This window comes from Caenorhabditis elegans, chromosome II, assembly GCF_000002985.6.
Source record: "Caenorhabditis elegans chromosome II".
In the NCBI taxonomy this organism is placed as follows: domain Eukaryota; kingdom Metazoa; phylum Nematoda; class Chromadorea; order Rhabditida; family Rhabditidae; genus Caenorhabditis; species Caenorhabditis elegans.
In genome coordinates this window covers 14,987,376-15,014,767 of record NC_003280.10, presented here as the reverse complement: position 1 = coordinate 15,014,767, position 27,392 = coordinate 14,987,376, and the positions used below count along the sequence as shown (strand labels likewise).

Here is a 27,392-nt window from a genome sequence, read left to right as displayed (position 1 = left end):
AAAATTTCAAAAACTATGCTCAATGAGCAGCTTCAAACTAGAATTTCATCAAAAAAACAGAAGAAAAATCTGGCAAAATGTCAATGTCAATCAAAACGACCTAGCTAGCCAGCAGGATAATTGGATCAAGCATCACAAGATGACGGAGCAGCTCAGAATTTTTTTTTGCTTTTTCCTATTTTTACTCAAAAAAAATAGGGGAGAAGTTGCTCACTGCTTTCCGGAGAAGCGGAAACAGTGTGAAAAGAAGAAGAAACGGGGAAGAAGCTGTGACAGACAAAAAACAAGAAATTCGACAAGTCTCTTGGGGTGAGAAGCAAACCGAGAAGCCCCCTTTGCTCGCCGAGCACACAAGCTTCTCATATTTTTCTCACGTTTCTTTTCGAGAATTTTCTATCGACCCCTTTCAGAAGAGATTTTCAGAAGAATTTCCAGGAAAATGAGCAAAAAATTGGGATTTTTCGTGGTTTTATTGCTGCTCGTCGGGGTATTTTCTGGTGAGTTTTGGGTTGAAAGTACAGGAAATTTGAAATTTTCGAATTATTATCGACTCCCCAAAAACTATGTTTGTGCAACGGAGCGCAGTTACACTAAAATTTTCAAAATTTTGAGAAAACTCGAATAGAGCAGTAGAGCGCACTTGCATTAGATGGGACACTGGAAGTTAAACGTCGTGTACTCCACACGGACAAGTTCATTGAGTTTTCCGGGCCGCGACGCAACACGCGACGCTCCGTAAATCGACTCCAGCGGTGGTCGAGCCAAAATGGCCTAATTCGGCAAACTCTTACATCGCATTTGATAGAGCCAATAATTTTGTCCAGCAGTTCAATAGAGCGTGATTGCTTTGAAAATTTGAAGAAAAACCTGGAGTTCGAATTTTGAAAATTATTATTGATTCCACAAAAAATTATCTATAGAGCGCGATTTCAACTTTTTTTTCTAAAAAAAAGTTTTTCAGCCCAAATCCGGATCCCCCTCTTCGGCGGAATCATCACTATCAATAACAATTTCGAAAAAGTAAGGCCACCAAATTTCCCGGGAAAAAAAATCAATACTATTTCCAGAAACCTACCAACAGCACTGAAAAATTCACTGGCTCCACTGTGAAAAATGGGTCCGTGGAGAATTTCGGTAAACTTCAAGTTTTTGCTTTAAAAAAACTGTTTTCCAGAATTTTCCACAAAACCGCCGAAAACTCCGTCCCAACAACGTCCGAAATCGGCTGTTCTGAATGCACTTCTCTCAATGTTTGGACGTTTCTAGCAAATGCGCTCTGTTGATAAACTTTTGCGCGTCAATTGTGGTGTCATTGTATTGCTTGTGTAAATAATTGCTTTTAATCAGTAATAAAAAAATAAATGCAATAATTTATTCCAAATCGAAAAAAAAATCTATTAATATTTCTTCACCAATCCATTTCCAAGTAAGATTTCAAAAACTTCTCGTGAATCTCCGTGAAGATCATGTCACAGTGACGGATTTCGTAGCGGAGCATCTGCAAAATTGGTTAAAAATCGATAAAACTCCTATTGAAATGTTTGAATAATCGCGAAAACACAGTATTTGACGCGCAAAATTGAAAAAAAAATACAACTTTGCGCGTAAGATATGGTGCACGGGAACACAAACTCACATCACGTTCATCGTTGACCTCCGAGCGTTTATTCTTCAACTTATCAAATTCTCCGCAAATTTTATCGATTAAATCGAATTTCGAAGTGATCAGATGAATGAGCTCTCCCTCGAGCACACAACGATGCCCAAGTGGGATTTTTCGCTCCTGAAATCCTAATACATCAAATCTGACGCAAAACTGCAGACTTACACAGTGCTCCTCCCAAATCTCCAATCCTTGGCAACTCTTGTCGAGAAGTTCGGTGAGAATTTCGAATCGATCTTCTTCGAGGCTACGATCCTCACGCGGGAGGGCCCAAAGCATCCGTTCGACACGTTTCACACGTCGTTCGAATTCCACGAAGCGTCGAGCCAGGTCGGGAAGGTACTTGGCGGCGATGGAATCCGGAACCTGAAGTGTCCAAATTTTAGAATTTTCAGATATGACGCATAGGCCGCGCTCTTTTTTGTTTTTGGCTGAAAATACAGTTTTTCTGCAATATTTTTTCTCGCCAAATTTGGTACATGGGCGTTATGAGGTGCAGGGGTGGACGGCAAACGATTTTTCCCGGCAAATCGGAAAATTGCCGGAATTGAAATGTCCGGCAAATCTACAAATTGCCCGAATTAAAAATTTCCGGCAAATCGGCAATTTTCTGAAAATAAAAATTTCCGGCAACTAGGCAAATGCCCGGATTTTTTCCGAAAATGAAAAATTCCGGCAAATCGGCAATTTTCCGAAAATGAAAATTTCCGGCAAATCGGCAATTTTTTGAAAATGAAAATTTCCAGCAAATCGGCAATTTTCTGAAAATGAAAATTTCCGGCAACCCGGCAAATGTCCGAATTTTTTCCTAAAATGAAAAATTCCGGCAAATCGCCAAACCGGCAGATTGCCCGAATTCAAAATTTCCGGCAAATCGGCAATTTTTCGAAAATTAAAATTTCCAGCAAATCGGCAATTTTCTGAAAATGAAAATTTCCGGCAAATCTGCAATTTTCTGAAAATGAAAATTTCCGGCAACCCGGCAAATGTCCGAATTTTTTCCTAAAATGAAAATTCCGGCAAATCGGCAAACCGGCAGATTGCCCGAGTTCAAAATTTCCGGCAAATCTGCAATTTTCTGAAAATGAAAATTTCCGGCAACCCGGCAAATGTCCGAATTTTTTCCTAAATAGAAAATTCCGGCAAATCGGCAAACCGGCAGATTGCCCGAGTTCAAAATTTCCGGCAAATCTGCAATTTTCTGAAAATGAAAATTTCCGGCAACCCGGCAAATGTCCGAATTTTTTCCTAAAATGAAAATTCCGGCAAATCGGCAAACCGGCAGATTGCCCGAGTTCAAAATTTCCGGCAAATCTGCAAATTTCTGAAAATGAAAATTTCCGGCAACCCGGCAAATGCCCGAATTTTTTCCTAAAATGAAAATTTCCGGCAAATCGGCAATTTTTTGAAAATGAAAATTTCCAGCAAATGGGCAATTTTCTGAAAATGAAAATTTCCGGCAACCCGGCAAATGTCCGAATTTTTTCCTAAAATGAAAAATTTCGGCAAATCGCCAAACCGGCAGATTGCCCGAATTCAAAATTTCCGGCAAATCGGCAATGTTTCGAAAATTAAAATTTCCAGCAAATCGGAAATTTTCTGAAAATGAAAATTTTCGGCAAATCTGCAATTTTCCTAAAATGAAAATTCCGGCAAATCGGCAAACCGGCAGATTGCCCGAGTTCAAAATTTCCGGCAAATCTGCAATTTTCTGAAAATGAAAATTTCCGGCAAACCGGCAATTTGTCGATTTGCCGAATTTGCCGGAAAACGACAATTGCCTCCCATCCCTGGTTCAATGCCCATGACAGAGACAAATTTTCAGGCAGAATTGTTGGGGCACTGCATTTCATCCAAAAATTCAAAAAAAAAATGCGCGTCAAATCTGGTGTATTTTGACTCTGCCCAACAAAGTGTGCTTACATCTTTCATGTTCTTGTAGACCGTATTCGCGTCCTTGGCCTTCAGCTCCTCATAAAACTCGGGATCCGTCCCATCGACCGGCTTATCGAGCCCCAACTCCTTCACAATGTCGTGAAGCGGAAAATCGGCGGCATCCGGGACACCCGGCGGCGGAGCAGCTCGCTTAGCGATTTCAGCGTCCAGAAGGTTCTGCTCCTCGTCGGACAATGGTGGAATCACCGAGTACTTCTGCAAAAAAAGAGCAATTCAAAATTCCCGGCTTGCAAAGTGCTCTCCAATTCTAATTCTCACCCGTGCCTTGATGTCCTGCTCGATTTGCTCGGCGCGGAGCAAGATGGCTTCCTTGTCCAAGTGAAGATCGCCGAGTTGCTCACAAATTTCGGTTTCCATGATAAAGGAAATGATTGATTTTTTGTGGTTCTTTTTTCTAGTTTAATCAAAATCGAACATTCTCGAAGTTTATACACGTTTTCCTGTCATTTGGGGTTTCACGCAAAAAAACCCTGATTTGAATTGCCGCGTTTTTAACGAGAGGTGCGCGCAAGCGCGCTCTAGTGAGACAGCGCGAAATGTTGATTTTCATTTTCTTTTCGGAGGGAAAATTTTCAGTTTTCGTGGTTTTTGGAATATTCCATGAAATCAGTTGTTCTCGATTTTTCTTCAATTTTCACAGATTTTATGTTAAAAATCGAATTATTCGCTTAATTTCTCACATTTTCCCATGAAAAATCATTGAATTTCCGTCATTTATCGATTTTTTTGCAGTAAAAATGGAAGAGAATCCTACTTTGGATGAAAACTCACTTCCATCCACATCGGCACCACCAGAGCCAATTCCAGAGCATAAGGAACATACGGAAGAACCAAAAAGGTTGGTTTTTACCCTCAATTCTCGATAAAATCTCTCAATTTCCAGACCTGCTCGCCGTCGTTCCTCGCTTGGCATCAAAATCATGAGCTCATTCATTAGTTCCGGCTCCGAAGACGTGATGAGCCCCGTTCAAAAGCGTGTACAGCCGAAACGAATGGCTCAGCTGAAAATCGCGCCGCTACCGTTGGTTCAGCCGCCGCCACCACCGAGAACTCGTGCTTGTCAGCGGCCGATTCGATATTCGGTGAGGATTTGAGCTGCGAAAGCTGAAAATTTCCAGATTTTTGCCGGAAAAGTGCCTCAAAAATGAAGATTTTGGCTGAAAATCAATTATTTTGATCGATTTTTGTATTTCAAAGGCTCATGAAATTCAAAAACTGATAAATGGGTCTCACAACGTTTTTTCAACGATTCTAATTTCAGTTCGACGTTGGAGAACGTGTCGCCGTGAAGCCATGCCTCAAATCCGCCACCAAAACGCCGATTCGAGTTCGTCCAGCTGACGGTGCGATGATCCCGCCACGAAAATCGCTGACCCAGCAGGCCGCTCAACGTGTGATGCAGAAATATCGTAGAAGCATGTCGAAAACGCCGCAAAAGCGTGGAACATCGGGAAAACTGAAGTTCAACAAGATATGCTCGATTCGAGTGATAACGCCGAGGCCCAATTATGTTAGTAGGCTGCGGAATAAGCTGAAAAATCGATTTTTTGCCGAAAAATCGCTGAAAGTCCCCGAAATTTTAAGAGAAAACACGTTTTTAGCGCGGTTTTTAACTGAAAAATGCCAGATTTTCGTTGAAAAAACCAAGTTTTCTCTCGGAAATCCGTGAATTTTCCAGTTTTTGGCGTTTTTAGTATTTTTAAAGCCAAAAATAAGTCTGAAATTACTGAAAATGGGCTTATTTTCACAAAAAGTACACTAATTTGACACTTTTTCACCCGAAAAACTTCACATTTTCATCAAAATCTGCAACTTTTCCCCGTGTACTCCTCTCGGACAATCTCTTTTTTTTGCAGAATCCAAACGATTTGGTGATGCCACACTCGGACGATGAGGAGGACACGATGAATCCGAACAGAGAACGCCTCAGCACAGTAAAACTCCGATTGACACCTACGTCACAGGCAAAGGTAAAAAATGGGTGGAGTCTAATATTGATTTTTTCTTCAATTTTTTCTTTCAGCTCGAGCAAATGCAATCGGAGGACGTTTTCCAATTCAACGCGGAAATGGTGTTCGGCGACGGAGGAGGAGGCTCTGCACCATCCACGTCATCAATTGCATCCTACTCGGCTGAATCTGTGACGGAGACCGCACTTGAGTCGGTGAACACGAAATCGGTGGAATCGAAAACGCGACCATCATCACGCCGGAAATCTCTCATCCTCGGCGCAGCGTCACCTCTGAAGTCGCCAGCGAAAATTGAGAAGCCGAGATTGGAGGAGCCAGAGCAAAAATCCAAGCGATCCCGTAGATCGCTTCGTCTGAATCCGGATGCCATAGAGCCTCCGGTGAAGTCGTGTGATTTGCTGGAAGACGAACGCGAGGAAAGCAGCTCGAAAAAACGAGAAAACCACGATCCCGGCTATGATCTGGAGCCCCTGGCGAAACGAGGACCTCTTAAATCGGAAATTCACAGCTTTTTCGCGCCGAGATCTGCCAAGAAACCTGTGGTGTCTCTGGATGGGGAAGCCGACTCCGTGGAAGTCAACTGTGTGGAAATGGCGGTGGAATCCGAGAAGAAACAACGCAAAAATCGCAGATATTCAGCGTACTTTGGATCTGCGGAAAAGGAGGTGGAATCTATTTCCAAACCACTTGAAGCTGAGAAGAAGAGATCGCGAAGATCCTCTGCATATTCCGGAAACTCCGTGGAATCGAAATCTCTGGAATCGAAATCTCTGGATAAGGAGGTGGAGCCTAAGGTCCGAACAGCTCGGAAATCAATGGCTGCAAAATCCGTGGAACCAAAAACCCTGGAAAAAGATGCCGAGCCATCTCGGAAATCTGAGTCTCCGGAAAAAACCGTGGAGCCTCCTGCAAAATCATCGGAAGAGATCAAAGAGGAGAAGAAGAAACTCAAAATCCGTAGATCTTCTGCGTACTTCAGAGTTGCGAAGCCCCTGCCCACTTCTGACGACGCAGCGCCGGAAACCGAGGAAGAAATTGTGGTTATTTCGAGTCCTGAGGCGCCGGAAAATGGGAAATTGGCGACGATTTTTTCGAAATCAACTCCAGTAGTGGGAAATAAGAAGATGCTAGAGCTGAAAAAGGCGGAGGTACACAATTTTTTAGATTTTTGAGAGAAAAATTAAGAAAATTCAATTATTTATTTCTAGAAAATCAAAAAATCGTCGAAAAATGATTTTTTTTGAAAGCTTTTTTTGGAAACTAACACTGGTTTTCTATTAAAAAAATTCGAAAAAGCCTAATTTTTAGCCGAAAAAGCCTTCTTTTTCTTAAAAACCCAATTTTCCAGACCAAATCAACTCCACCAACAAGCCAAAAGCCCAGCAGCTCCGGCCCAGTTTTCTCGATTTTCTCTCCAAAACCTGTGAAGCCTGCAGTCACTCCAAAAGTGACAACTCTATCGGATAGCCCAATGGGATCAGTTTCAGGCCCGCCGAGCTCCAGCTTCTCCAAAAAGAGCAACGGAGTCCGTCGAAAAGAGCATTGGGGAGATTTGTGCGCTGAAACCTATCAGTTTTTCGAGAAAATCCCAATTTTGCCAGCGATTTTCGAGGAATTCGCAGAAATCGACGATGGGAAGATCTTCAAATCTAGAAGTTTCGACCCAAAAATTCTAGATTCAACTGGGATTGTCTCTGAGCTTCAGGAGGATCTCCTTGAGCTCCATAAGCCCTACGAGCGAAGCCGGGAACTCACAATGGCTCAAAATCCGCCGGATTCATCGCTGGAAAAGCTGGAAGTGCCCCAAAATAGCTGCACAACAACAATATATCCGTCGACGATGGATTCACTGGTAGAAGGAGCCGAAGAAGAGCCAACGGTGCGGGGATGGCTCCGAAGATGGAAGCGTCGAGTGCGGAAAGCCATGGAGCGAGAGATTGCGGAGCAGCAGGGGAAGAAGAAAAAGAGGAAGCGACGGGATGAGGATCATGAATCCGATGAGGATTATGAAGTGGAGCATCAGGATGATGATCTGGAGAATCCTCTGGTGTTGATTGGACCGTCTGGAGTTGGAAAGACCGCCTTGGTACGGGATGAAGCTTGGAGATTTTCAGAAAAAATTGGAATTTTTGGAAAAAAATCAGAAACTTTTGAATAAAAAAGCTCTAATTCAGGGTTGCTCAGAAATCGGAAATTTTTGGCAATTTCGGCAATTGCCGGTTTTATATATTTTCGGCAATTTCTGCAATTGCCTGTTTTGAAAACATTCGGCAATTGCCGGTTTTGGAAATTTTTGACGAATTCGGCAATTTTTGCAATTGCCGGTTTCCAAAATTTCCAGCAAATTCGGTAATTGCCGGTTTTGGAAATTTTTGGCGAATTCGGCAATTTCTGTAATTGCCAGTTTTGAAAATTTCCAGCAAATTCGGCAATTGCCGGTTTTGGAAATTTTTGGCGAATTCGGCAATTTCTGTAATTGCCAGTTTTGAAAATTTCCAGCAAATTCGGCAATTGCCGGTTTTGGAAATTTTTGGCGAATTCGGCAATTTCTGCAACTGCCAGTTTTGAAAATTTTCGGAAATCGGCAAATTCTGCAATTGCCGGTTTTGGAAATTTCCGGCAATTCCTGCAATTGCCGGTTTCCAAAACTTCCGGCAATTACGGCACTCAAAAATGGTAAACTTCTTGTGTTTTTTCAACGAAAATTAATGTTAAAAAATCGTCTTTTTTTAAACGAAAACTCTAACATTTTCTGCAAGAAAAAAATCTGGTTTTCTCCAAAAATTTAAAATTTTTTGCAGTTCCGTGCTCTCGCCAAGCAAGAAAACATGCGTATAATCTCAATTGGCCCGGAAACCGGCAGAAGTGGCTCAGAGATCAAGAGAAACCTTCAGGAGGCTCTCCGTTCTCATCGTGTGGATCAGCAGCCGCATCCGACTCGTACCATCCCGTTTTACAAGACAATTCCGCGTGAAACTCCAGCACCACCACCACAACTGGCGCCAAAGGATTTTGTGCAGAGTCTAGTGGTCTTTGAGCATGTCGATGTGTTCTTTGAGACTCTCGATCGTCATGGGATCCTTGGACTTCTGGAAGCTGTGAATGAAGCTGCCGTGCCGGTTGTGTTCACTTGTGAGCAAGAATGGCCACGACGATGGGGACAAGTTGAGCTACGGAGGCCCCATTTGGAGATTTGCTTGAATAGAAATCAATGCAGAGTACAGAAATATGTACAGGTACTTCTAGAAATTTCAGAAACATTTTTAAGATCAAAATGATCAAAAATCGAATTTTCTACTAATTTCGGCTTAAAATGAAGCGGAAAAGACGCTAAAAAAATTTCCAGAAATTTCCAAAAAAACACATTTCCAGCGAAATTGTTCCTCTAAACCTCGGTTTTGGTGAAAAATTCCCGATTTTTTTTGGAATTTTGAGCTTAACTACTGAAAACTGGTTTCCAAAATTAATTTTTTTCGAATTTATAATATTTTTTATCAGATTGATTTCCAAAAAGGTGGAAAAAAAATTTAGCGAAAAATTTAAATTTTAAAAAAATTATTAAAATTCTTTTAATTTCAGAATCTCGTCTACTCGTGCCGTAACGTGATTATCGACGACGCGACGATCAAGCAGCTCTCCGAGTCCGTGAATCACGATCTGAGTGCTCTCCTCCATCAAGCTCATCTTTTCTCGCTGGCTCCACACCGCCCATTCCCACTTACAACTCGCCATCTCGTTTCAACCGGATTCTCCGAGCACTGGGAAAAGCCACGTTGCAGCTTAACCAAGACACAGGAACGAATGGAGGAGCTCTTCGAGCAGTACGCGGATGTTCTCCCAGACGGAGCAGTGGCTCTGAGCCGCTCACCGGGAGTGGAGAAACTATGGGATACGGATCGCCAGAAGCTCGCGGAATCTCAGGCTGGATATTCGGAAGGTGTCCGGAACGCTTACGAGGCTCTCAATGGACGATTTTCGCGGCGAGACCTGGTTCAAGATGTGCTCCCGATGCTCGTGCCAATGGATCGTGTCGAACGTCAGAAACGGGTCCGATCACGGCGACACTTGCATCGATTCAAGCAGTACTCGAAGGACTTCCCGATGGACGGAGATCAACTGATAAATGTGGTTGGCGGATGGAGCATGAGCCTTTGAAGCCAAGCATTTCTATTATTTTTCTGTCAAATAATTTATTTTTTTCCCATTAATTTATTTTTTCTGTATAATAGTTTATTTATTTATTTATTTTATTTTCAATTCCCCCAATACCGCAAAAATTAACATCGTTGTGAATGAAAATGGGGCAGCTTTAAATTTTAATTCCGTTAAAATTTGACACTCGACTTTAAAGGTACACACTATTTTTCTGAATGGGTCTCACCACGATCACAGCCACACGTTTTCTTCTTATAAGGTCCAGAAGAGACGCAGACATATTGGGGCCCAGTGGGCACGTATTTCGGGCTGACATTGTGTGGATTTACGGAGCGTGAATATGTGGGGGTGCAAGCGCGCTCCACTGACAATTGAAAACGCCCCGCCCCTGAACCGCGGGTCTCGTTAGGTATTTGCCGGCAATATTGTAAATTCAAACGTTTCCCATCGTTTTTTTGGGAATTTTTATGCCGAATTCGATATTTTTAAAACTTTATAAAAATTTAATAGAAACTCTATTCGCTATTCATGAATTTTTAAAACATTATTTCGGAATAATTTTCAGACTCTGATTGAAAATCACTGGTTTTTTCGAAATTCTACGGTTTTTCTCAAAAATTTGATTGTCGCTTCGAGACCCATACAGATTTACGGAGTTCTATAGAACTATTTTGGCTTGTCAATTACTATGGGGTGAAAGCCAGGGGTGTGCGGCAAATTTGCTGAATTTGCCGTTTGCCGAGCACTGCAAATTTCAAAAAAGTAGATTTGCCGAATTTGCCGAGCTCGGCAAATTTCGAAATTTGCCGTACATATCAAAAATTTAACAATACAGTTTTGACCAAAACTATTGATTTGTTCGCCAAAAATTTAGTAAAATGGCATAAATTGAGTTATTTTGATGCTTAAGCAAACACTCTACACGGAACTTATTCAGACACCAGGTTTTTACTCAGAATTCAGTAGTTTTGGTGTTCCAAAAAACATCAAAAAGTATCACATTTTTCGGAGTTTGGCAAAATTGTAAATTCAAACGTTTCCCATTGTTTTTGGGAATTTTTAGGCTTTTTTCGTTGTTTTTAATGATTTTTATGCCGAAATCGATTTTTAAAAAATTTATAAAAAGTTAATAGAAACTCTATTCGCTGTTGATGCATTTTTAAAACATTATTTCGGAATGATTTTCAGGTTCTGATTGAAAATCACTGGTTTTTTCGAAGTTTCAACAATTTTCCTCAAAAGTTTGATTGTCGCCCCGAACCTTTTTAAGTAGAGTGTGCTGTGCATTTAAACCAGACTACAGTAGCGAGTGGGTCTTGCAGCGAAGGGCACATACGCAGTGCGCGGGGGGTTATCCTAAACGCCAGATCTTCATTTTTTGAGGTTTTGTGGTCAATTTTTCGTTTTTTTTTTGTTTTAATATTATTTTTCTCCAAGTATACTATGATTTTCGTCAGTTTTCTCACTTTAAAGAATAATTTTGCAGATAACATCTGAAGATTCCTACTTCGAAATGTTCCAACCCGGCCTGAGCCCACCAGATCCTCCAACTGCTCTACAAAAGAGCAAGCTTCTCCGCGGACTCAATTCCGATAATAATATTCAATCAATTACCCATAAAGTTTCTGAAATGAAACTTGATACGGTCTCCGTACCGGTTAATTCAAAATTTGTTCCCAATAATTTGGAATCAAAGACCATATCGGCTAAATTAAAGGATCCAATTCTCTCTGATCGTCACCCATTTGAGGATTACTACCATGACCAGCAAAACGTTGAGCAAAATTCCGAAAATCCTGTAAAGCGTCTGCTTCTGAACACTAATCTCGATGATATTCAAGCCTTTCGCAACGAGACCATTCCTTGCATGAAGAAGCCTGGTAGGTGCCATATGAGAATTCCAGCTGACAGTCAGAGACCTCCATTGAGCTTTTTTTGTGGAGCCAAACCATCTCAGCCGTACGCTCTTTATGTGGTTGCACAGGGAGGTACAAGTTTAAAGTGTTTTTCAGTTTTCAAAGAGTTGCCTGCTGATGATCGTCCGGATCTCTTTTCAGCGGACCTTTCATGCTTTTCCTATGATATTCTTTCAGAAAGACAAGCTGTTGTTAGTGATTTCCTAATTGGAGATTTAATAATCGTTTTCAGCCTGGAAGTTCGCTACGGTGTTCCTCCAGATTCCTATTTGAGAGACTCCACTCATGTTTTGAAGCTGGAATCTCACAAGTACTGGAGTATCGAAAAGTTTGCTGTCGTTCAGAGATGTGTCACCCAGCCGGAGCCGTTCTCCGTCCACCAATCTCATTTCAAAGCTGACAAAAGATTGATCCTGGTGAATAATATTTTGACGCCTCTAACAGTGCCTACAAAACTACTTGGTGAATCTTGTCGAGGGGTGGTTCGAGCTTTTCTGCCACAAGCGGCCCCGGGCTTGACGCTGAGCTCTCTGAAACCAGGAGTTCTATACGAAGAAGTTAGAAGACGCACGGCTCATCTTGGCAGTCACTGGGAAGCGATGTCGCCGCAAGTTCTTGATCTTGAGGTGGTTGATAATGGAAGTATGCTATCCCGACTTGTTGAAGAATGCATCGATGTGAATACGGAAGCTATTGCAACATTATATGAAGATCGTGGCACTCATCCCACTAAAGTTGAAAAGGTTACCTGCGGTCTCCGTACCGTTACTATTCAATTTACAATCGGTACTCCATCTTATTCCGCAGCTATTCGAAAATGGAAAAAAGGAACTAGGTGCTCGTTGGAAACTGCTGCGGGTGATATTCTTTCTGTGTTGGTGGAGAATGCTATCCCATTAAAATCTCGGGTTATCATCACAGCAAGCATTATCAAATCACGTGTTGATGTTAGAATTCTTAATACGTTACTAGGTCAACATGTGATTATCAATCAAGATTGTGGGAAAAATTGATCCCGAAGTTTTTGGTAAGTTTTTGAAAGAATTTTATAGAACCTTAACATCATAACATTTTATATACTTTCATCTTTCAGGTAAAGCGCAGCACACATCGATTGTTCACTTCTCACTTCTTCGTAATTTAATTGTATTCTTTGTATCTTTTGAGCTCTTTCATGGGCGTTTGTCTCTCTCAATAAATTATTAATTAGCACATACCTGTTTTATTGTTCATATCTAAGAAAACATTAATATAATCTGAACATTTCAAACTGTAAAATACAAAATCGTTCATTCAATATCAACAATTGGGCTATCCGTAAACAAATTCGGGCAGAATGCGAAAATAAGTGCCGTGGTGCCGAATATAAGGCCAGTGAAGAGGAATAAGGACAATCGGCCGATCACCATTGCCATGAACCTCCAGTTGAGAATCTCTTCCTCCTCTATAAAAAGTGCGGGATTTTTTCCACTAGGAAAATGTGACGTCAGCACGTTCTTAACCATGCGAAATCAGTTGAAAATTCTGCGTTTCTTTACCCGCATTTTTTTGTAGATCGACGTAGATCAAACCTAAATGAGACAATCTGGCACCACGTGCTCTCAGAGGTGCAATAATTTTAAAAACTTACCAGAAATTTTCAATTCCGGCAATTTGCCGATTTGTCGGAAATTTTCAATTCCGGCAATATGCCAATTTGCCGGAAACTTTCAATTCCGGCAATTTGCCAACTTGCCGGAAAAATATCGTTTGCCACCCACTCCTGGTATGAATCTTTAGTCGATATTTTTCCAACAATCTCAAAATTCTGGTTTTTCGAAAAACAATATTTATTCAACCAGCCGCTGACCGCACCTACGGCGCGGGCAACGACACAGAATTTTCCCGATTTTTCTAGAAACTTCTGGAACATTCCAGACTTTTCCCGATTTTTCTAGAAAGTTCTGGAACATTCCAGAATTTTCCCGATTTTTCTAGAAAGTTCTGGAACATTCGAGAATTTTTTCGAAATTTCCAGAAGATTCTAGATTTCCAGAATTTTAGAATTTTCAGAAAATTTAAATTTCCCGCCAACATATTTTTCTCAGAAAATTTAAATTACCCGCCAAAATATTTTTCACAGAAAATTTAAATTTCCCGCCAAAATATTTTTCTCCGAAAATTTAAATTACCCGCCAAAATATTTTTCACAGAAAATTTAAATTTCCCGCCAAAATATTTTTCTCCGAATATTTAAATTACCCGCCAAAATTTTGGGTCTTACCACGGTGGGTCTCACCACGACGGGTCTCACCACGATAGGTCTCACCACGATGGGTCTCACCACGATGGGTCTCACCACGATGGGTCTCGCCACGAAATTTAAATTTCCCGCCAAAATTTTGGGTCTCGCCACGATGGGTCTCGCAACGATGGGTCTCGCCACGATGGGTCTTTCCACGATGGGTCTCACCACGATGGGTCTCGCCACGATGGGTCTCGCCACGATGGGTCTCGCCACGAAGATCTCGCAGCAACATTTTTTTTTAATCTTCCAGAAGGTTCTAGAACAATCCAGAATTTTTTCGAATTTTCCAGAAGGTTCTGGAACATTCTAGAATTTTCCAGAAATTCCCAGAAGGTTCTGGAACATTTCAGAATTTTCCCGAAGTTTCCAATTTCCCTTCCAAAGACGGAAAGTCAATTTTTCCCAAACTACAGTAATCCTATAGTACTCCTACAGTACTTCTACAGTACTACTAAAGTACCCCGACCATATCCCACTAATAACTCCAAACCTATATCTCTTCAAAAGACAAAAACTCAATTTTTCCTAAACTACAGTAATCCTACAGTACTCCTACAGTACCTCTACAGTACTACTACAGTACCCCGACCATATCCCACTACTAACCCCAAACCTATATCTCTTCAAAAGACAAAAACACAATTTTTCCCAAACTAAAGTAATCCTACCGTACTCCTACAGTACTACTACAGTACCCCGCCCATATCCCCCTACTAACCCCAAACTAATATCCCTCCAACAGCCGAAAACGCCTTGCCTTTGTAAGCTATGACGTCACTTCTTAACAAACGGAAACTATTTTTTTATATATAGGTAATGATTTTTTGTTTTTTCTTTCAACTGTTTTTTTCGTCTTTAAGTTTCCTGAAATGATAAACCCTTCGCTCTCTCAACTACTCGGATTTTTTGAACATTTATTTCGAAACGTTATAACAACAGTTTACAGCCGACATTTTGCGAGTTCCCCGCGGCGCTGCGCGTATCATTGGAATGGGTGGAGAGACTTGATTTTAGCGTTTTTTCAATGCAAAAAGCCATTTCTAATTCACTTTCTCTCAATCTTTCATTGATTTTGACTAAATTTGTGCAGAAAATTGTGAAAATGCTCAGAAATAATGAAAATTTTCAGAACGAACTTCCAAAACTCGAGAAAATCTGTTGAAAATCATTCAATTTTGCGAAAAATCAAGATAAACTAAAAAATTATGAACTTTTGGGAAACAGTTTAAGTAAATTTGAAAAATTAGTTTTGAGAATCACTGTTATTCAAGAAAAAAAAAATACCGGATATTATCAAGTTAAAAAAATAACACAATGTAATGAGGTTACGGTAGATACGGTGGAAATCGAGAATATTTAATATTTCTCCAGTTTTCTTCCAAAATTCCAGATTTTACATGTTCTTGCTGTGAAATATCGCTCATTTTTCGTCAAGTAGTTGTCGTTTGTAATTTTCAATGCTTATTTTCAACGAAAAGCTCTAAAAAATTTCCAAATTTGTTGTTAAATTTATGTGATATATAATTTTTCTGCCGAAACTTGTAAACCAGAATTTAAAAACAAAAAATTTGATCGGATATACGTGTGTATCTACTGTAACCTCAAACATTACTTACTTCAATATCTTTCTATTTCCTAAAAATACTTCTTCCCGTACAAAAATTGTCAAAACATTTTTCTATAATAACTAGCTAAGAAAACTTTGAAAATCGATTAAAATTCGGCAGCATCTAAAGCTTGAAACTGCAGTACTCTTTAAAGGCGTACACATTTTTGTAATCAAAAATTGTCGTGTCGAGACCCGGTACCGTATCCTGAAAATCATTTGTCCCTCAAACGTGACTAGACGGCGAAGAATAAATCCTTGTTGTAAGTAAATTTATTCAAATCAAAACTAAATACAAAAATATATAACATCAAAATTGCTCGGCGAATTTATCTCTCGCCATTTCTTCATTTTCATCGATTTCGGGGACGGTCTCCGGAAGCTCTTCATCCTCTTCTTCTTTCACGTGGCGAACGCCCACGTCTTCTTGATAGCTTTATCTGCAAAAATCGAATTTATTAGCTGAATTTTGAGTTTTTTGTGATTTTTCCACCAACCAATGTCCTTAGTCTGAATGGTTTTTCGTTTTTCCAGCGCTGCGTTCTGTTTTCAATAAATTATCAACCAATTTCGCATATTTCGGTTGTTTATTACGCGTTTTTTCAGTGATTTTGGCGGATTTCAGTCTATAGGAATCAATTTTGATAACCTATCGACTGAAAATGTGCCCAATCAGTGGAAAATTAGAGTTTTGGGTTTTTGAAACAGTTATTTAATTTTTTTAAGTTAAGTTTCAGATCACAATTTATTAATAACCAATTCGGAGTAGCAGTAGAGAATATGTGCTCGTATTTTCTGTATTCTAAGATTAGCAGATGGTCGTGTGAGATTAAGAGAGAAGACAATGCTCGCAAGGTCCCCCATATGTACAAGGTACTCCCTTACAGGCTAATTAGTCACAGTCCATTGGTTTTTCCACTTCTACGATTTTATGGGGAGGCGCATTTATGCGGAATGGTCTTGCAACGAGTTTAGTCATCATTTTTAGAAGTTTCTGTGTAAAATTTGCGTAGATCACGCGTAAATCACAGTATATTTATCTCTTATTTTGTATTTCTTTTGCTTTTTCAAATTTTACACAGAAACTTCTAAACATGATGACTAAACGCACGTCAAGACCATAAATGAGCCTTTATTTAAAATTGAAGAAGTGGAAAAACAAATGCACTGTAGTTAGAGTTAAAAATTCGAACCTGCCTGTGGGACCCTCTGAGATTTTTGAAAACCATCAAATTTGAAGCCCGCGCTGCTGCTTGAGATATCAACAATCTTCAGGTTGATCAGTCTAGAATTTTCTCGATTTTCCCAGATGATCTCAGGACTATGCAGAGTTTTCTAAGCTTTTCAAAATGGTATAGAACATTTCAGCATTGTTCTGAATTTTCCAGAACATTCCAGAATTTTCTCTATTTTTTTCAAAATTATTGGGTATCGGCGTGAGCCTAGTCAGCTGATTTTCAAAATCGTGTAACTCATTTTTAACAATTACTAACAGTTTATTCATCTCCGGGCACACCTCATTTGAGGTTCACCATGATGGGTCTCGCCGTGAAGGGAGACAGACCCCATTGGCACTGGGAGTTAAATTACAAAAACAAAGAAACTAGGAAGTGCGCAATTATTTTATTTATTAGGAATTTTTTAGATGTAAAAAAAAACTTGATACAAAAACGAAACATCGAATATTACAAAAGGTCGATATGAAAAATTGTGAAATGTTTTTAAAAGGTCATTTAAAATGTATTGAAAAGATTTATAGTCTATATTGACTTAGTTCGCAATGTCCTTGAAATGCCGTAAAAATTCAGTTTCCATCATGCATCCATCTCTCTCCATGAAGAACTTTTTCAGATAGTTTTTGGTATAGAATAAATTGAAGTGAATTCTCCGGTTTGCTATTGAATTCCTCAATTGGAAACTTTTTCCATACCAGACAGTTACATCTCCAAATGCGTCTTTGATGATTTCTTTGGGGATAGTGAGAATGTCTTCGAGATACCAACAATTCTCAGGTGGTTCTCCTACAAGATGGGCTCCTAAATTGAAAATCTCTGAGATTTTCTGGGGAACTTCTTCTACCTCGTCTTCTTCTTCTTCCTCTTCCTCTCCCTCTTCCCCTTCCTCGTCCTCGTCCTCATCTACCTCTTCCTCCTCTTCTTCCTCTCCTTCTTCGTGCTGATAGTACAATTTGAATGTAACAATTCCATTTCTCTGTTGGTTCTTTTCAGTGAGCCTGATAAGTTTTGCAGCGACCCTACCCATATTTTCCGGTGAAATGAGAAGATGAGTTTTAGGAAAGAGTACCGTCAGACTATTGCTCGGGAAGTTCCTTTGGACATTTGCAATTATATTGTCCAATTTCCAATAATAGTCATACTCCAGAAGTAGTTCCATAGCAAGTAGCATCTTCCTCGTGTATTGTAAATCAACCTCCACCTTTCCAAGTAAAACATTAGAAATTGATTGTGTGTTGAATGGGACATTGAACACAGCATTTGAAGGTGCCGTTTTAAAAAGATAAGGATCCCAAGCACTACGAGCGTTGAATCGAAACTCTAGTCTGAAATTCTTGACATTCCATTTTGGAATGAGCCGATTTAAAAAGTCTCTTGGTATCGAGAGGACTTCTGTTCCAAGTAGTATAACAGTAAATGTGTGACATGTTATCCGTGAATTGATGAATTCATTCGCGCGGTGATTCCCTTCATGCTGAAGTCCTGGGGGCTCGCGTATGACCGTATGAAGCAACCTGTTAAACACAATATTTTTTTCACAGTAAGAACATTAAAAATCCACAAGTTTGCAGTATCAATGGGGGTATTTTAACACGTGGTGTCAGAGTGTCTCATTTCGGCTTGGTCTACGTAGCCCTACAAAAAATGCGGGAGTTGAGACGCAAAGTTCTCAACTGATTTCGCATGGTTAAGAACGCGCTGAATTCACATTTTTTAATACAAAAAATTCCCGCATTTTTTGTAGATCAAACCGTCAGCCTGGCACAGTTTAACACCAGTATAACATACTAATCAACAAGCTCCAAAATATGTACTCACCAATCTTTTATTCCCAATTCTTTGTAATCGTGTGAATCTGTCTTGATTTGTTCCATGAGTTCCGTTGACACCGATTCTCCATACAGCTCGGATCCGAATGATCGCATCCATTCCAAAGTTACTAAATTCATAGAAAGAACAACTGTCGAATTGTTCCTCTATCGCCAAAAAGCGGTTACAAAGTCGGCGTGCACCACTAATACCAAATCTCTGATGGACTAATGCCAAAAACTGACTAGATATCGAACGTTCACCAAAATATTGGAATTGTATTGGTTCATAAACTGTACAATTTCCATTTGTATGTATTTTGCGGCATTTCGCACAACCACAGCACAAAGCGTTTTTATATTCTTCAACGATTCCATCTGAAATGAAGAAATACACTGAACAATAAAATCAATTGAGAGTTGCTTTAAATGTTATGTATCGTTAGTAGGAAATTGTTTAAAACCTCTACTATGGTGTGCGGCAAGTTTGCCGAGCTTGGCAAACTTCGAAATTCGCCGCACATACCACAAATTAGACAAAATGTTTTGGCCTAAACTATTGTTTTTGTCCCAAAAAATGAAGTAGACTACTTGAGTACTTTGAATTTTATGTAGACAAAACTATCCAGATCTTATTTAAAAACCAAACATGTACGTGCACTGAATAATTTTTGAGCTCCAAAAGTTATCAAAAAATGCCAGATTTTTTGGAAGACGAACAAAAAATGCCCACGAGTTTTATATTTCAATTGAATAGTTTTTTTTAAATTTTCTGAAAAGCTGAACTAAAACTATAAGAGTAAATTTAAAATATATTGGAGTGTTTTTTATTTTTATTTTATTTTTTCAGATACGTTCGTATTAACGTGAATTGTAAAGGCAGTGAAAAATAGGCAGAAGGCAGAATTTTGAACATTAATAAGTGTACTTAAGTCAACTTCTCAACCTAAATAATTTAGGAAACCAGCTTGAGTTAGTCTCAAAAACCGACTTACAGTTTTGTCCAACCAAATAATCGAAAATATAATCATGAAGCAATTCTTCTTCGCACAGCAGATATTTCGGGCCCTTTTCCGGCTGGATGTGCAGTTTGTAGACTTTTACATTAACCACATTCTGTAGAAATCTGAAACATAATTGACAAGTTATTTCTTGAGATATTGAGATATTTTTCATTAAAAAATGTTTCAATTGGAAAATTTCAGTCCACAAAATAAATTTCCACATATTTCTCAAATTCTATATGCAGAAATTGATTTTGCCACTCATAATTTTGGAAGTCGACCAAAAAACAGAGTTATTTCCTAGTTTCCTCTATTTTTATACAAAATTTTGTTTTATTTTATATATATATATGTATATATATATATATATATATATATATAAATGTATATATATATATATATATATATGTATATATATATATATATTTATATATATATACCAGCCGATGACCGCGCCTCCGGCGCGGCCAACGACTGGCGGAGTTTAAAATGTATAACACATAGATGTCCTTTCAATCATTCAAAAATGTATCATTAAAAAAGTTGAAACTTCATCGATTAAATCGCATTTTCTTCTTCCATGGTATTCGATTCAGAAAATTCAAAGAGACAGTTAGAATGTTCTGATTTTTCTACACTCAAAATTATAAAACTGCGTTGCGTGTACCCCAAAATAGTCCCCGCCTTTTTCTCGTTCACTCACGGGGAAAAGGCAAAAAGCAGTACCCCAGGTAATATCAGCCGCCGACATCATTCGAGGTCCGCGCACCACACTATTTTTCTCACTGTTGGCGTGGCGAGCTGTCCCCCTCCCCCGAAATAATTCCACAAAGTTACAGTTTTTTTCAATAAGTTAATAACTTTCCTTAACTGGAGAAGTCTGAATAATTAACTACTAATAGTAAGTTCTTTGAATATAGATGTGACGAAACAAATAAAAACTCCTACAGTTATAGGAGGTTGTAGAGCATTTCAGAACTTTTTTGAATTTTCCAGATGATTCTAGAACATTCTAGAATTTTCTTGAAACTTCCAGAAGGTGCTGAAACAAAAAATTGATTCCAGAACCAAAATTTGAATTTCCCGCCAAATGTTTTCCTCAGAAAATTTGAATTTCCCGTCAAAATCTTTTTCACTGAAAATTTGAATTTCCCGCCAAATTGTTTTTTCACTGAAAATTTGAATTTCCCGCCAAAATTTTTTCACTGAAAATTTGAATTTCCCGCCAAAATTTTTTCACTGAAAATTTGAATTTCCCGCCAAAATTTTTTCACTGAAAATTTGAATTTCCCGCCAATATTTTTTTCATAGAAAAATTGAACTTCCCGCCAAAATGTTTTCACTGAAAATTTGAATTTCCCGCCAAAATTTTTTCACTGAAAATTTGAATTTCCCGCCAAAATTTTTTCACTGAAAATTTGAATTTCCCGCCAAAATTTTTTTCACAGAAAATTTGAATTTCCCGCCAAAAATGTGGGTCTCACCGCGAAGGGTCTCACCGCGAAGGGTCTCACCACGATGGGTCTCACCACGAAGGGTCTCACCACGATGGGTCTCACCACGAAGGGTCTCACCACGATGGGTCTCACGACGAAGGTGACAGGCCCCGCCCACAACTCTCACTGACTTTGGGTGTGACGTCACAGACTACAAAGACTACATAGACTACAAACTATGGACAGACGAACTGTATTTTTTATATATAAGTAATGATGAAAAAAAACCAATCTAAAACTCAGAATGGAAATAAGAAGTAGAAGTTCACTAAACTTTGAAAAAATGTATACCTTGAAAGAATCTGGCATTGCAGTTCTTGCACACACATCTCATGCTTCCAAGGTAGTTAGGATTGGCAACAGATGACGTATCGTGTGTTTTTGCTACTTCATTTCTTTTTTTCTTCATCCATACTCTTTTTTTATATTTCATCTCAGCCTTTTCCTCTTCTGACATTGAAGCTCGTTTTTCCTTTTTTCTTTCCCAATCCATCCTGAGTCTTGATTCTGATTCTTGCGAAGTTTCTCTTGAACGACGTTCTCTCTTCCATACAGCATTTGAGTTGTCACTAAAACTGCTTATTGGTAAAATTCCACGAGCATTCAAGATCCTTACCTTAATGTTCTGGAACGTGTCCTCCTAGAGACGGGTTCTTGGGATGTAGAAGGGAAATCAGGCAGGTTTGTTGGTTTGGTATCCATTGCTGAATCGGGTAGAGTTGTTGGTTCCGTATCCATTATTGAATCGGGTCGACTTGTTAGCTCGTTATCCATTGTTGATTAATAATGAGAAAATGATAATTTTCTTCTCCTTATATAGAATTTTTTTGGAAGATTCTAGAAGTTTTGGGTCTTGAAACGAATTGGGTTTTAGAAGGACAGATTTAATATAGTTTAAACTTGTAATAATATAAATTAAAAATTGCACAATGAAATAGTCAAAATTTAAATTTTGCACACTACATTGAAAAATCCAGAAGTTTCTAGATGGTTGTAGAATCTTCTTGATTATATTAATGGGTAGTTCCTGTGATGTCTTTATCAGTGACGTCATCTTTTGTGACGTTATTGGAACATTCTCTTCTTTTTCTGCAACTTCTGGAAGATTCCAGAAGTTTCTTTTACTGTAATGGGCGGAGCCTATGACGTCACATTCTGTGACGCTGATATATTTGGCGTCATCACCTATTTTTTTCCGAATGTGAGACTATATAGGTGTCATCATATGTGACGTCATAATCTGTGACTTATTTTTTGTTACGCCAGTGATTGTGACGTCATCAGAATTTTCTGGAAGTTTCTCCAAAATTCTAGAAGGTTCCAGAATTTTCTGAAAATTATATTGGGTTCAGCCTGTGACGTTTACTTAATGTCCTCATCATGTGTGACGTCGTCAAGTGTTACGTAATCCGAGATATCTAGAAGTATTTCGAAATTTCTAGAAGATTCTCGAAGTTTATTGCATGAAGTTTTCCTCTTCTATAGGTTTATTAAATTCTAAACAAATGTGCCGGTATGTCGCATTGGTTGTGTGCGGGAATTTGGTGTGAACCTTCTGTGGTTCAAACTATCTTCCCCTTCATACTTTTTTTTCTGTCAAACAAAGTTAAATTTGACTACTCCGACAAAATTTCTCTAAAAATTTGAATTTCCCGCCATAATTTTTCACTGAAAATTTGAATTCCCGCCAAAAATTTTTCAGAAAATTTGAATTCCCGCCAAAATTTTTCAGAGAAAATTTGAACTCCCGCCAAAAATTTTTCAGAAAATTTGAATTCCCGCCAAAATTTTTCACAGAAAATTTGAATTCCCGCCAAAAAATTTTAAAGAAAATTTAAATTCCCGCCAAAAATTTTCACAGAAAATTTGAATTCCCGCCGAAAAATTTCAAAGAAAATTTAAATTCCCGCCAAAATGTATGGGTCTCGCCACGATGGGTCTCGCCACGATGGGTCTCGCCACGATGGGTCTCGCCACGATGGGTCTCGCCACGAAGGGTCTCGCAACGATGGGTCTCGCCACGAAGGGTGACTGGCCCCGCCCACAACTCTCAGTGACTTTAGGGGTGACGTCACAGACTACAAAGACTACATAGACTACAAACTATGGACAGACCCACACTATTTTTTTATATATAAGTAATGATGATGATTGTAGGGGTCGGAACATGCGACACAGTTTTGGATTTCCTCAAAAAACTCATACTTTTCAAAATTTGCCAAAACTTTGACCAGAAATTATACAAAATCTAATTTTTTTTTTGGAATTTGTTATTATGAGATTCAGTCATTTTGGATCATTACAAGTAAATTTAAACACAATCCCCTCTGGCGCTACTCCACCTTTAATGTTGGTTTCCAATTACTCGAATAATCGTTTCACTTTGCTCATATCTGTCTTGTGTGCATTTATATTCAATGTACAGGTACATGGAGGTCTTTCATAATTTTCTGGTAGAGGTGGTGGAGGGGTTATTGGTCTGTCAAAAGGATAGATTACCCGCTCGACACAAGCCTGGAAGTTGTGGATTTGGATTTCCCGATGAGCACTTCGTATTTTGTGCAAAACTTCTGTGTTGAACAATTTGTTGATCATCTGAAACAAAAATTGTAGTGTGAAAAAAAAACGATAAAGTTTTTGATTTTTCCAAAAGTTTCAGAGTTCGGCAACTTTGCTGTTTGCAGGTGTCCAAAAATTTTGCCAGTCCGGTAACATTAGCAACGGTTCATATCATATTCAAATATGTACAGTGCTGGCCAAAAAGATATCCACTTTTAGTTTTTTAATGATTTCGCTATTTTTTCAAATAAGTATAACTCCAAAACTAGAAATGCTATCAAAAAACGTTTAACTGGTAAAGTATAGCCCGTGTGGAGCTCGCGTATAATATATAGTCGGTGTCGTCAGAGCTTCAGTTACCTAACCCAGATGCCCCGACTCAAAGCTTTTACCCGTAATATCTGAAGTGAGAGAGAGAAACAACACGGAAGAATAAGTACTCGAAAACCTATTTATTGGTCTTAAGGGCCAGGATAAATAGGAGAAAACAAGTAAAGCGGGTAATCAGTGAAATACATGGAAAAAGAGGGATGAAGTTCTTCTCGATAAAAAACCATGGAGCTGTTTAACGCGAGTGGAAGAATCCTTGATTGGTGATTAAGTGTAGGGGAGATTACTCTTGGCGAGTGGATGGGAGACAGTTTTAGTCTTAGGATAGATGAGTAGTCAACAGTAATTAGAACAACAAGGCTTAGCTATATTAAAAGCGAGTGGTAAAGCAGGAGAGTTTAGCTATGAGGTGACGAATGAAGCATAAACTCGGCAGTAAAACATAAACACCAGCAGCGATCATCGAAATCTTATCGACTGAATAATTTGGCGCGCCTGACGTCAGTGGCCTAAAAAGGCTGGCGCGTTGCCAAGTGTGGACGCGAGGGTCTCGACTGGAACCGAAGTACTGTCGAAGAGGTGGAGCTTGCTGTTAGTGGTGATTGATGTATTCACAAGAGCTTTTATGAGTGAAAATGAACGGATTTGAACGTAATAAAAGGTTATCGATATCAGAATAATTAGTAGAACAATATTGAGTGATTAATATGGGTGAGAAGTGTGGGCACTTCATAGAAACCCATATTATAGTACTAGAAAGTTGTCGGGGTTGATCCTTGGCGGGCAATTCTGACAACAGCCCGTGATCAAGTCTATATGTTTTTACATGTTTAAATAATTCACTAAAATCATGACAAGTAATAAAGCGGCCGACATCTCGTGAGTCCATTTTTGATGATGATTACTAAAACAACTGTAACTGAAGGGTCATATTTTTAATGAAAGGTTTGAGAAAGAAATATAATGTTTATATAATTTTTCATTGTTTGCACATATTAACTTTGTCCTGAAACCTTCAACAAAAAAGATAAGAGAGTCCAAAGAGGAATTGCATAGTGTCATTTCGAGCACATTTCTCATAAACAGTGGATAACTTGTCCTGAATTATATTTTTTGGTTAATATATAGTTCAAATATTATAACAACATTAGTTCTTCACAAAAATTGACCAAAAAAATATTTTCAATCCGCCAAACCAGATTTTTGAATATAGCGCCTAAACAGTGTTTTGTGAGGCATTAGTTTCAGCTCACATATCTTTTTTATTGAAAGTTTCAGGACAAAGTTAATATGTGCAAAAAATGAAAAATTATATAAACATTATATTTCTTTCTCAAACCTTTCATTAAAAATATGACCCTTGAGTTACAGTTGTTTTAGTAATCATCATCAAAAATGGACTCACGAGATGTCGGCCGCTTTATTACTTGTCATGATTTTAGTGAATTATTTAAACATGTAAAAACATATAGACTTGATCACGGGCTATACTTTACCAGTTAAAAGTTTTTTGATAGCATTTCTAGTTTTGGAGTTATACTTATTTGAAAAAATAGCGAAATCATTAAAAAACTAAAAGTGGATATCTTTTTGGCCAGCACTGTATGTATTTTTCTAGAAAGAAAAACCATTCACGGAGCCAACTGCCGGTTCCCGAAGAGCCCTGATTGATATCTCAAAGGTATAGAAAAATTAACAACTGGCATTAGAAACTATAATAATTTCATAAAAAAGTATGTCCCCATGGTGAGTTTGAACTTATTATCTAGAAAAGAATTGGACTGCTCACTAAACACGAAATGGCGGGAAATTGTTGTTTTAAAACTTGTGACGTCACAGCGCATTTCGAAAAAAAAGTTTTTCAAATTAAGCGTCGATCCGATTACTTATCCGTTTAAATTAAACGTGATACCCATTTTCTTTGTTAAGCTTACTATTAGGAATGGTTATTTCCTAATTGTAAGCCTAAAAACACACAACCATTCCACACGTTTTTATTTTATAGGTTAAAAAATTAATTTTCACAATGGCGGGGTATAATACAAAAGTACCATCACTACTCTTACCCTTAACCCCAACAGAGGTTCCATTTGATTTGACACATTTTCCAAAATAACGCTGACAATTGCTCTATTTCCGAAAACCTTGTTGATAAGCACAGGATTCTGGAAGGTTAAATAATTTAGAGTTCGAAATAGTCAAAATTTGAATTAACTTACATCAATTGGTCCTTTGAGCATATCGATTTGCATGGCCGTCTATCTGTTGCACAATGAGACAAATGAAATGACGAGACCTGCGAACAAGTAAATGACACATGTAAGAACGCTCACGGGAGAATTCCCACTCATTTTTGACAATGACACCCCTTTTCTCACATCTACAATAGAACATCTGGCTATCCAAATTGACGTGCCAAATTGCAACAAAGTGCATTCATATTTGAAGATGGTGTGATCGCCAGAAACAATTAAATTGTACCAAATCAGGTAATCCATTGTCCTTAAATGTACCTAAATCAAGATGAAAACAAAAATTGGACGGGGATTTCAAAAAAGTTTGTTTCCAGCTGCTGACAAATCGGTCAAATTTCAAATTTTAACTAATTTAAGGTCATTTTTTGAGCCACCATAACTTTTTTTGAAAAGTTTTCACGAAATTTCATTATAAAGTTTGATGTTTCCCGACAATTTCGAATCTAATTAAGCAATAAAAAAAACCTCGACTGCACCACCTTTAATAGGAACATGTACGGTCAGATGGAAAAGAACTATTTTAAAATATTAAAGTATCGTGATGAAATGAAAGAACAAGGAAGATCTATATAGATTGTGTTAGACATGGAGTTTTTAAAATGTTTTGTTAGTTTTCAAATAACGAGTATAATGCTCGTGGTGTCAGAAAGCCCCATTTCGGTTGATCTACAAAAAATGCGGGAGAAGAGACGCAGAGTTCTCAACTGATTTCGCATGGTTAAGAACGTGCTGACGTCACATTATTTTTGGACAAAAAATTCCAGCATTTTTTGTAGATCAAACCGATATGGGGCATCCTGGCACCACGTGTATAATGTATATATTTCAAAAATTTGTATACTACACAAGTTTTTTATTTACCGTCCCACAGTGACGATTATTCAGTTTTTGCCACTCGTTTTTTTGGGAGTCGACCGAAAAGTTCTTTTTTCGTACGTTTTTATACTTCAATTTTGATTAATTTATTTGTTTTAAAAATTTGTAGGGGTCGGAAGTTCCGTACTACGAAAGTTCATATTTTTGATGAACTTCTATTAAAAATATTAGGTTTTCTGACTAACAACTAGTGATCTCCAATTGAAAATTGCCGTTTGAAAATTAATGCTGCAGTCTCCAGTAGTACTGCAGTCAAAAAGGTCCTGGAAATTAGTG

General features: G+C 38.5%; 6 protein-coding genes and 2 pseudogenes across 9 annotated transcripts; 3 read left to right on the top strand and 5 right to left on the bottom strand.

Annotated features, from left to right (window-relative positions):
* Positions 1-325: 325 nt before the first annotated feature.
* Y53F4B.51 (uncharacterized protein) lies at positions 326-1,393 on the top strand. The gene is made up of 4 exons (NM_001267527.3): positions 326-497; positions 962-1,020; positions 1,068-1,134; positions 1,175-1,393. The coding sequence occupies exons 1-4, from the start codon at positions 440-442 to the stop codon at positions 1,264-1,266; spliced, it is 276 nt and encodes a 91-aa protein (NP_001254456.1). The 5' UTR covers positions 326-439; the 3' UTR covers positions 1,267-1,393.
* On the bottom strand, positions 1,360-4,020 carry Y53F4B.11 (uncharacterized protein; the record flags this gene model as incomplete). 2 transcript variants are annotated; one of them, NM_064695.3, is made up of 5 exons in its annotated part: positions 1,360-1,498; positions 1,637-1,783; positions 1,829-2,029; positions 3,587-3,814; positions 3,878-4,020. In NM_064695.3, the coding sequence occupies 5 exons, from the start codon at positions 3,974-3,976 to the stop codon at positions 1,409-1,411; spliced, it is 765 nt and encodes a 254-aa protein (NP_497096.1). The 2 variants fall into 2 exon arrangements, with proteins under 2 accessions (NP_497096.1, NP_001293549.1); NM_001306620.3 differs by lacking the exons at positions 3,587-3,814; positions 3,878-4,020 and having other exon boundaries at positions 1,409-1,498; positions 1,829-1,942.
* Positions 4,021-4,351: 331 nt separating this feature from the next.
* Positions 4,352-9,904, top strand: Y53F4B.9 (AAA+ ATPase domain-containing protein). The gene is made up of 8 exons (NM_064694.7): positions 4,352-4,457; positions 4,503-4,701; positions 4,881-5,129; positions 5,476-5,589; positions 5,643-6,737; positions 6,938-7,675; positions 8,391-8,825; positions 9,169-9,904. The coding sequence occupies exons 1-8, from the start codon at positions 4,357-4,359 to the stop codon at positions 9,742-9,744; spliced, it is 3,507 nt and encodes a 1,168-aa protein (NP_497095.1). The 5' UTR covers positions 4,352-4,356; the 3' UTR covers positions 9,745-9,904.
* Positions 9,905-11,257: 1,353 nt separating this feature from the next.
* On the top strand, positions 11,258-12,673 carry Y53F4B.10 (AAA_12 domain-containing protein; the record flags this gene model as incomplete). Its single annotated transcript, NM_001381673.1, has 1 exon — positions 11,258-12,673. One exon carries the CDS (start codon positions 11,258-11,260, stop codon positions 12,671-12,673), a length of 1,416 nt encoding a protein of 471 aa, NP_001366964.1.
* Positions 12,674-12,949: 276 nt separating this feature from the next.
* Positions 12,950-13,102, bottom strand: Y53F4B.44 (annotated as a pseudogene). Its single transcript has one exon. A coding segment is annotated over exon 1 (153 nt).
* A 4,219-nt stretch (positions 13,103-17,321) lies between these two features.
* Positions 17,322-19,723, bottom strand: Y53F4B.8 (annotated as a pseudogene). Its single transcript has 4 exons — positions 19,592-19,723; positions 18,607-18,974; positions 17,633-18,302; positions 17,322-17,589 (listed from the first exon to the last, which is right to left on the bottom strand). Coding segments are annotated over exons 1-4 (1,438 nt in total).
* Positions 19,724-21,364: 1,641 nt separating this feature from the next.
* Positions 21,365-21,870, bottom strand: Y53F4B.7 (C2H2-type domain-containing protein; the record flags this gene model as incomplete). The annotated part of the gene is made up of 2 exons (NM_064691.1): positions 21,365-21,665; positions 21,713-21,870. 2 exons carry the CDS (start codon positions 21,868-21,870, stop codon positions 21,365-21,367), a joined length of 459 nt encoding a protein of 152 aa, NP_497092.1.
* A 263-nt stretch (positions 21,871-22,133) lies between these two features.
* On the bottom strand, positions 22,134-26,297 carry Y53F4B.43 (DUF4325 domain-containing protein). The gene is made up of 4 exons (NM_001267526.3): positions 26,205-26,297; positions 26,052-26,150; positions 23,439-23,691; positions 22,134-22,514 (listed from the first exon to the last, which is right to left on the bottom strand). Exons 1-3 carry the CDS (start codon positions 26,235-26,237, stop codon positions 23,458-23,460), a joined length of 366 nt encoding a protein of 121 aa, NP_001254455.1. The 5' UTR covers positions 26,238-26,297; the 3' UTR covers positions 22,134-22,514; positions 23,439-23,457.
* Between the last annotated feature and the right edge of the window lie 1,095 nt (positions 26,298-27,392).

What these genes read in the sequence shown, in the direction of transcription:
- Y53F4B.51 (NM_001267527.3), top strand. Translation starts at nt 440, where the DNA reads ATGAGCAAAAAATTGGGATTTTTCGTGGTTTTATTGCTGCTCGTCGGG. An exon ending in TCAATAACAATTTCGAAAAA is followed by an intron (nt 1,021 to 1,067) that starts GTAAGGCCACCA and finishes TACTATTTCCAG; the next exon opens with AAACCTACCAACAGCACTGA. An exon ending in TGGGTCCGTGGAGAATTTCG is followed by an intron (nt 1,135 to 1,174) that starts GTAAACTTCAAG and finishes ACTGTTTTCCAG; the next exon opens with AATTTTCCACAAAACCGCCG.
- Y53F4B.9 (NM_064694.7), top strand. Translation starts at nt 4,357, where the DNA reads ATGGAAGAGAATCCTACTTTGGATGAAAACTCACTTCCATCCACATCG. An exon ending in AGCGGCCGATTCGATATTCG is followed by an intron (nt 4,702 to 4,880) that starts GTGAGGATTTGA and finishes TTCTAATTTCAG; the next exon opens with TTCGACGTTGGAGAACGTGT. An exon ending in GAGTACAGAAATATGTACAG is followed by an intron (nt 8,826 to 9,168) that starts GTACTTCTAGAA and finishes TTTTAATTTCAG; the next exon opens with AATCTCGTCTACTCGTGCCG.
- Y53F4B.43 (NM_001267526.3), bottom strand. Translation starts at nt 26,237, where the DNA reads ATGCAAATCGATATGCTCAAAGGACCAATTGAT. An exon ending in TGCTCAAAGGACCAATTGAT is followed by an intron (nt 26,151 to 26,204) that starts GTAAGTTAATTC and finishes TTAACCTTCCAG; the next exon opens with AATCCTGTGCTTATCAACAA. An exon ending in AACCTCTGTTGGGGTTAAGG is followed by an intron (nt 23,692 to 26,051) that starts GTAAGAGTAGTG and finishes TTTTTGTTTCAG; the next exon opens with ATGATCAACAAATTGTTCAA.